At 35.9% G+C, this 9,204-nt stretch overlaps 1 protein-coding gene across 1 annotated transcript; it reads left to right on the plus strand.

Moving 5' to 3' along the window:
• Nucleotides 1-223: 223 nt before the first annotated feature.
• On the plus strand, nucleotides 224-4,461 carry LOC127093806 (ABC transporter B family member 11). The gene is made up of 7 exons (XM_051032708.1): nucleotides 224-241; nucleotides 2,375-2,429; nucleotides 2,528-2,703; nucleotides 2,810-3,031; nucleotides 3,143-3,381; nucleotides 3,482-4,007; nucleotides 4,156-4,461. The coding sequence occupies exons 1-7, from the start codon at nucleotides 224-226 to the stop codon at nucleotides 4,444-4,446; spliced, it is 1,527 nt and encodes a 508-aa protein (XP_050888665.1). The 3' UTR covers nucleotides 4,447-4,461.
• Nucleotides 4,462-9,204: the final 4,743 nt, after the last annotated feature.

Below are 9,204 nucleotides of genomic sequence, written 5' to 3' on the forward strand. Positions count from 1 at the left end.
AAATTAGACTGTCTAATGAAGACGCATGGAGATGACTAAATAACATAGTAGTAGAGAAGTGGACAAAGGCATTTGACAGAGGTTGTCGATGGGGCCACATGACAACAAACCTTGTGGAATGCATGAACGGGGTATTCAAAGGAATTAGAAATCTGCCAATAACCTTCTTGGTAAGATCGACCTATTATAGGTTGGCTTCTACGTTCGCAATCAGATTTGAAAGATGGAGTGCGGTGTTAATGTATGAGCAAGTATTCAGTGAGTGTTGCATGAAACTCATGAAAGAAGAGAGAATCAAAGCTAATACACATGCTGTAACAGTCTTTGACTTTCATAGGAAAAATATTAGCGTCCAAGAAACAATGGACCACAACGAGGGGAGACCAAAGTTAGCCTATGTTGTTAGACTAAACAGAAGTTGGTGCGACTGTGGAAATTTCCAGGCCTTCCGCATTCCTTGCTTCCATGTCATTGCAGCATGCGCATATACTCATCAAGACGCTTACATCCATTTATCTGATGTGTACAAGGCCGTCACAGTCATAAATGTATATAATAAAAGCTTCTCGGTACTACCAATGGAGGAATACTGGCCTCCATGTGAAGGTGATATAGTTTGGCACAATGACGAGATGCGTAGAAATAAAAAAAGAAAGGCCAAATAACACACGTATCAGGACATAAATGGATTCGACAGATAAAATGATAAGATTATGTAGTATTTGTCGTCAACCAGGACACAACAAGAACAACTGTCCCAATCGAGGAGCATCATCTGGGTCATAAGCTTTTTGTAACATTGTATTTCTGTAACCTTCAATCATTATATATCATAAATTTTTTATCACAACGAGGTTCACAACAAACATCAGTACAAAATAAGCTAACTGAAAACAGAAATATTTCTAACTGATTACAACAATCAAATTGATGTCATCTCGACCGAACATCATTTCCCTAACATCCTTATCAGTCTTCATTCACACCCAACCAAAGATACTGTCGAGTCTCTCAATACTTCTAATTTTTCCCCTTCTGGTATTTTCCCATCTAACCAACGAACCAGCTCCCCCTTCAATTGCTCGAACATAGTGATGTTCCAGAAGAGCATCAGCATCTGAGGTTTGTCTCTCGCATAAATCACCTTTCCATATCGACGACGAACACCAAACATGATTGCCAAATGATTAAATGAGATGTGGAACAATGACTCACACAACACATCTATTTATAAAAAAAACTGCATTTTACACTGAGGTGTCCATCCAATTGGCGCCTCCTTTATAAAAATACACATGGGCGTCAGTTGGATTGGATAGGGCATGTTCCCTAGTGTAAGACCCTAATTTTGACCCTAAGATCCCTCATGACATCATATCATTGCTCATTGCATTTACCTCAATGATCATAGCATCTTGGTTCCTTAACCCTAGGGTTGGGACTTGTGTGAGTTGGTTTGAGACCACCAAGCATGCTTGAATTGTATATTATTGATTTTATTATTTTGTTTACTAACCAAAAGCACAAAAATATGTCACTACCTTGTTTGTTTTTTGAAGCTTAAGCAGTCATGAGATCCATTGCTCCTAGGAGGCCCCTATGCCCATTGAAGTGGCTAGATGAAGATGAAAGCAAGCATGACAATGGTTCCCAAAGCTCTCAATCATAATATATGTTTCCCAAGAATCTCAATTTTCCAATTTGATCAAGATAAACCAAAGGGCTTGAGGCTTGTTTCCCAAAGGAAACCCTAATTCAACCACTACGCCAAAAAGGTTTTTTAACAACGCATCTTAGACAGCACTTTTAAAAGAAAGCGCTGTCTAAGGTTAAAATAAAAATAAAACACGGAAAATGTTCTAAAAAAATAATGAAAGCGCTGTCTAAGGGGGGGGTCTTAGACAGCGCTTTTAGAAAGCGCTGTCTAAGACCCCCCCTTAGACAGCGCTTTTAGAAAGCGCTTTTAAATATAGACCTTAGTCAGCACTTTTGAGAAAGCGCTGTTTAAAGTCTTTCAATTAAAAAAAAAATAAAACCAAAAGCGCTGTCTAAGGTGGGGGTTTAGAAAGCGCTTTTGGAAAGCGCTGTCTAAGGCATATCTTAGAAAGCGCTTTCCACAAAAGCGCTGTCTAAGGTCTAATTAAAATTAAATTTCAGACTTCTATTTTCGTTCTCAGTTCTTTTTGTTTTCCCTCCTGCGATTAAACCCCTCTAGCACTCTCTACATACCCATCTCAAATCCAATCTCTTTCTCTCACTAAGAAAAAACCCGATCTGGTTTCTCTCAACCAATTCTACTGCAACGAACTCCCTTCTCTCATTCACCAACGAAACCCTTTCATCTGATTTATTTTGATGATGAAATTCATTACAGGTATCTCTGAGATTTGTTTATTTGGCCGTAGGATGTGGTGTGGCAGCATTTTTACGTAAGTATATATATTTTGTAATTAAGATGATGATGATAGTTTTATAGATATATGAAGAAAAAAGATACTAAAATTGTGAATTGTTTTTCTGTTTTAAGAGGTGAGTTGTTGGATGGTCACCGGAGAAAGACAAGCGGCGAGAATTAGAGGATTGTATTTGAAAACAATACTAAGACAAGATGTTGCATTCTTTGATAAAGAAACAAACACAGGAGAAGTTGTAGGAAGAATGTCTGGTGATACTGTTCTAATTCAAGATGCCATGGGTGAGAAGGTATGTATTTTGCAGATGAATGTAGATTATGATTTTGGAGTAAAAGGTTAGATAGTTTGAATTTAATTTACTGATTGAAGGTTAAATTTTGTGTTTGAGAAAACAGGTTGGGAAATTTCTGCAGCTGATAGCAACATTCATTGGTGGTTTTGCAATAGCATTTACCAAAGGGTGGCTTCTTACTCTTGTTATGATGTCGACTCTTCCGCTTCTCGCTGTGTCAGGTGCTGCCATGGCTGTTATCATAGGCAAGATGGCTTCTAAAGGTCAAACCGCTTATGCGAAAGCTGCACATGTTGTTGAACAAACAATTGGCTCAATAAGAACTGTAAGTTGTTAGATATTTGCAAAATTCTTTAACTTATGAGTTGTATTTGGTTCTGCCGTCAAAATTGTAACAAACATGTATTCTAACTGCTTGTCTTGTGTATTTGTTCAGGTTGCATCCTTTACTGGTGAAAAGCAAGTAGTGTCTAGTTATAAAGTATTTCTTGTAGATGCTTACAAATCAGGTGTTTTTGAAGGTACTATAGCTGGAGTAGGCCTAGGCACAGTTATGTTTGTTATTTTCTGTGGTTATGCTTTAGCGGTATGGTTTGGCGCAAAGATGATAATCGAAAAAGGATATAATGGCGGCACCGTGATTAATGTGATTATCGCCGTGTTAACTGCTTCCATGTAAGTAACCATAATTTGTATGACTTTTCTTGCCAAAGAAGTTAGAAAATTTCTTATTTAGATGATTTTTTTCTTATGATGGAAATGTGTTTTTTTGTAGGTCTCTAGGTCAGGCATCACCAAGTCTGAGTGCTTTTGCGGCGGGTCAGGCGACGACTTACAAAATGTTTGAGACAATTAAGAGGAAACCAGAGATAGATACTTATGATCCAAATGGAAAAACATTGGAAGACATTCAAGGTCAAGTTGAGTTAAAGGAAGTTTATTTTAGTTATCCTGCAAGACCCGAAGAGCTGATATTCAATGGATTCTCTCTTCATATACCGAGTGGTACAACTGCGGCGTTAGTTGGACAAAGTGGAAGTGGAAAGTCCACAGTTATCAGTTTGGTAGAAAGATTCTATGATCCACAGGCAGGTGAAGTTCTTATTGATGGGATTAACTTGAAAGAGTTTCAGCTCAGATGGATCAGAGGGAAAATCGGTCTTGTCAGCCAGGAGCCAGTGTTGTTTTCTTCCAGCATCAAGGAGAACATTGCTTACGGTAAAGATGGCGCGACAATTGAAGAGATAAGATTTGCATCTGAACTTGCAAATGCTGCCAAATTCATTGATAAATTGCCACAGGTTCTAGAATCTAACCAAGTTCTGATACCATATTATTAATAACTAACTTTATCTCTAATAAGAAAAGTTTAGTACATCAATTTCAAAATTAATACTAATTGATATTTCTGGATTTCTGACCTTGGAGCTTTTTAATTTTTGAATCCAGGGATTGGATACAATGGTTGGTGACCATGGAACTCAGCTATCTGGTGGGCAGAAGCAGCGCATTGCCATCGCAAGGGCAATCCTTAAGAATCCAAGAATTCTTCTTCTAGATGAAGCTACAAGTGCACTTGATGCAGAATCTGAAAGAGTAGTTCAAGAGGCTCTAGATAGGATCATGGTCAATCGAACCACGGTTGTTGTTGCACATCGCTTGAGTACAATTAGAAATGCTGACATGATTGCTGTGATCCATAGAGGGAAAATGGTTGAGAAAGGTATCATAAATATTTAATTCATTCATAGAGTATAATTCAAATTGGTTGAGAAAGGTATCACCACTCAAGAACTTTCCAAACTCATGCAATGGAAACTCACCCGTGGAAAATGGAGGTAGCTACTTTAATTCGTCACCATTTGTTCGATTATTGTTATTTTATCGTTCAACCATTTTTTTTTGCTTTTTAGGCCGCGTTTGTTGGATTTTGTCTCTTCGATAGAAGATGCTGTTGTGAAACGTGCTTCTGAGAAAGCTTTTGAGAGTCTTCCTGATGTGGAGAAAGCGATTTCTGAGTTAAGTGCGTTGAAAGGAGTTGGTCCTGCTACTGCTTTTGCTGTTTTGGCTGCTTTTGCTCCGAACTTGACCCCTTTTATGTCTGATGAGGTAGTTATTCGTTTTTGTTTTATCACAAGTTACATTTTCAGTTCAATCCCTTATATCATCATTATCATGATCACAGTGCATTTGATATCAACTTTTTTTAGTGTATCCGTATTTTAGTCTTGAAATTATAATGTTTGGGTCAATTTAATAACAAATTAGGCTATGTTTGGATATTTTAAAACGAACTAAGTAGGGCGGAATGTGATAGAGTGGAATTGAGCGGAGCGGATTAGATATCTTTGTTTGGATATTTTAGGACGGAATGTAATAAAATTGTTATTATGCTCAATTCAATAGGTGTACAAAAACGAGAGTAAGTGATGAAATTGGATGGAGTTTCCATGCTCTTTTACCAATCCAAACATGGAACATAAGGTTATTCCATTTCATCAATCCAAACATAGTCTTAGTTTTAGTTCATTACAGTGGGGCGTAAGCTACACATACCAACTTCTCAAAATCACAATGAAAAAGGACTTAAACGTGCGGCAGCGGTGACCCGCCGTGTTACCAAAAACATAGGCTATTTTTTTTCTTCTTCTGAATTTAGCATGTCTTGATGTATCCTCATATGACCATTTTTAAGGCAATATGTAGTAAGTCTTCTATTCTATTGGTTTTGATGGATGTTTTCTTAGTAGATTTTTTGGTGTATGGAATAAATTGACTGTGTTCTTTAATTGAAAGGACTAAGTTGTTTGATTCTTATAATTTTGAGGATTAAAATGCTTATTTACTCTATTAATTTCAGTAAATGATTTTATGATAAAGAAGTTTAGGAGTGTCTGAATAACGTTGAGTGTCAAATAGTGTTAAAAAGTTTACAATTTAGGTCGAAATTGTGCCTAATGAGAACTAATACATCCCTAGAAACTATACTGAAATGATTATTTTTGAAGACTAAATTTAGTACCTTTCTTATAGACACTCATTGTATTTTATCATGTACAATGTAAGGCTTTGCCCTGTTTTTTATTTTGTAGTTATGTAAGATTTGTTCTTAAGACACCGGGGATTGGGAACAGTACTCTTATTGTTATTATTATTGCTTATATTATTTACTACTTATCAATTATTTTGGTTTTTCTTTTGATTATGTGATCATTGGCTGTGCTGCAATGCAGGCTATGCAGGCTGCTCTTGGAATTTGGATCAATTCATCCGTACGCATTGCTAAGAAACAAGTGATTAATATTCCAACAAAGAAAAGAAAGAGATGTTAGTGACTTAGGTAAATTATCCATGATTTCTTTATTTATTTTTTTTCAATTGTTTTGATTATAAGTTATATGTGATAATGCATGATTTCATTATATTTTTGTTTTCAATTGCTTTGATTATAAGTTATATCTGATAATGCATGATTTCTTTATTTTTTTGTTTTCAATTGCTTTGATTATAAGTTATATCTGATAATGCATGATTTCGTTATATTTTTGTTTTCAATTGCTTTGATTATAAGTTATATCTGATAATGCATGATTTCTTTATTTTTTTGTTTTCAATTGCTTTGATTATAAGTTATATTTGATATTTGATGGTTTCCTTGGTTTATTACAGGTTAGAAATTCTGGTTTATAAACCTGGAAAAAATGTGGTTTAAAACAAAAGCTTCAAAAAATTTCGTATACCTTAGACAGCGCTTTTGTAAAAAGCGCTGTCTAAGGGGGGGATTAGAAAGCGCTTTAGGCAAAAGCGCTGTCTAAGGGGGGGCTTAGACAGCGCTTTTTGAAAAGCGCTGTCTAAGGTATACCTAAAAAAATTAAAATAGGAGGGTCTTAGAAAGCGCTTTTGGCCAAAGCGCTGTCTAAGGGGGTGGGGCTTAGACAGCGCTTTTCAAAAGCGCTGTCTAAGGTATACCTAAAAAATTTAAAATAAGAGGGTCTTATAAAGCGCTTTTGGCCAAAGCGCTGTCTAAGGGGGGGGGGGGGGGGGGCTTAGACAGCGCTTTTAAGATTTAAAAAAGCGCTGTCTAAACCTTTAGCAGCGGAGGTTTAGACAGCGCTTTAAAGCGCTGTCTAAGGCTAAAAAAAGCGTTGTCTAAGGTCTTGTTTGTTGTAGTGAACTATGCATTGACTGTGCCTTACTCATGAAGTAACCTCAACCTATGATCAATTTCAATCAAGGTAAGTTCTTTCATTCATAATTATATGCATATATGAGATTATGTGAGTATCCTCAATCATTCATTCATCAAGATTTGAAGTTTGGACTTGAGAAGTTGACCAGTCAAGTCATCTGACTATTTTGAAATCCACTGAGACCTAACTTTTGATGTGTTTGTCAAATGAAGATGACCCCAAGATACAAAATGTTCTTAAGAACCGTATGAACAACGTTCATGTTCATCAAAAATTCATTTGAAACTTGGAAGGTCATCATCAATTTCAAAACATTATAGGTCATTTTGACTGAAACCCTAATTTTAGGTCAACTTCCCAAGGACCTAACTCCTTCATTGTTTAGGATTTTGAGGCGAGACAAATTGCATTAGAAATATTAAGATGTCTACTTCAAATGTTATGTTGGACAAAATTTCATAATCCTAAAATAAACACATGTGATAATACAAAACATTATAGGTCACTTTGGACCAAAGCCATTGAATCTTGAAATAGTCCAACTTCAAGTGCCCATAACTTTCTCATAAAAAATTCAAATGATGCAAAATATAAGTCCAAATTGATCATATTGAAAATATATACAACTTTGATGTTATAGGTTTTTCCATTTGAGGCTTGAATCATTAAAACAGAAGGGCTTGAAGTTGGTCACTTTTGGCAAAATTTTCAAAGACATGTTTTGTACATCAAAATTCAGGGCCAGTTTTCACAATTTTCCAAACGCCAAATGGATTTTTCTCCAACATAGCTTTTGTTCCTTATGTCAAGACTTTTCCAACCATTACTCACATGCCTATGTTTATGGATTTTCCATATGGGACTTTCGAAGAGAGGAACATTTGTGATCAATTATGCATTTCACTTTGTAACTTGATACACAAGCCAATGCAGCTCAGAATGCACGTCCATTTCAATTCCAAGTGACTTCAGCTTGCATTTCCAATTGGTTTTGGGCCTCACATGCGCTTGTACAGGCCCATGCATGGAGGACCCAATGATCATGCACACGAGTTTCTCCTCACCTTGCCTTGCATTTCAGCTATAAATAGGAACCTTGCTTCATTCAATGATCAACCTAAAAGCGCCTAAAGCTCTGCTGAAATCCATGCCTAACCTCACACCAAAGGAATTTTGAATTTTCATTTCTCTTTCAAGTTTGAATTTCAACAAAATCAGTTGATCTTCAACACTTATTCCTTAGCCTTGCACTCATACCATACCTCAAGATCAAGCTGCAAGCAAGAATTGGAGTGGATCGTGCTCATCAAAGTTGCACTTCAAAGGTTTACATCTCAACTGTTTTGATTCGAATCTCATCATATATTATGTTTTGCTTGTGTTTGTTTGGTTTTCTGAAGTCCTCGTGTGAGAGGCAAGTCAATGGTGGCTTTAATTTCATGAATTGATGCATTTCAGATTGAACACCTGGATTTTCCATCTCAGATTTCTCCTTCCTTAGAGATCTTGAGAGAAATCCAAGGTTACAGGGGTGATGTACATCACCTCAACTTTAATTTGGTATAAGGCACGTGTAGTTTGGTTGAGGTTGCAAAACCTGCAACTGGTGGCCGGTTTCTGTTTGCTCACCAGAGAAGACGGTGGTTTCCACCACCGTCCCCACGTGGTTGAACCTGAACCCTTGGATGAGGCTCCCACGATCTAATCCTGGCCTTTGCTTTACTTGACTTATTTAAATTCAGCGTGCGATACGTTTGACTGAGGCTCACCATGCGCGCGCGCTTCTGGACCACTTGATTGTCCACGTTAATTAATGAAGCTGAATCATGCGCTACTGATTTTTTTCTATTTTTCTTAATTTCTGTTTTATTTTCTTTTATTCCATTTATTTTCAAAAATTCATAACTCTTATTTGGAATCACAAAAATATGAGACCAATTGCAAAAATTTTCTTTTTAAATCTAGTTTCATAATCTGATTTTTAATTATTTTTGTGATTCCATTTAATATTTTTTGTGAATTGTTTTGTTTTTAATAGTTTTTAATTCATTTTAATTACTTTTTGATATTCAAAAATTCCAAAAATATTTTCTTAATACATTTGGATCATGACAAGTCTATGAAAATATTCTCATCAATTTCTTAATTGATTTGAGATTTATTTGAGATTTTAATTCATTTGTGTTATATTTTAATACTTTTAATTGATTTTAAAATAGTTTCTGTTTTCAAAAAATGTTGAGAAAATTTGTCAAACCTAGTTTGACCATGTTAGGCTTATGATGATCCAATTGGACTTATCCAAGTT

This window comes from Lathyrus oleraceus, chromosome 6 (assembly GCF_024323335.1).
Source record: "Lathyrus oleraceus cultivar Zhongwan6 chromosome 6, CAAS_Psat_ZW6_1.0, whole genome shotgun sequence".
Taxonomy (NCBI): Eukaryota; Viridiplantae; Streptophyta; class Magnoliopsida; order Fabales; family Fabaceae; genus Lathyrus; species Lathyrus oleraceus.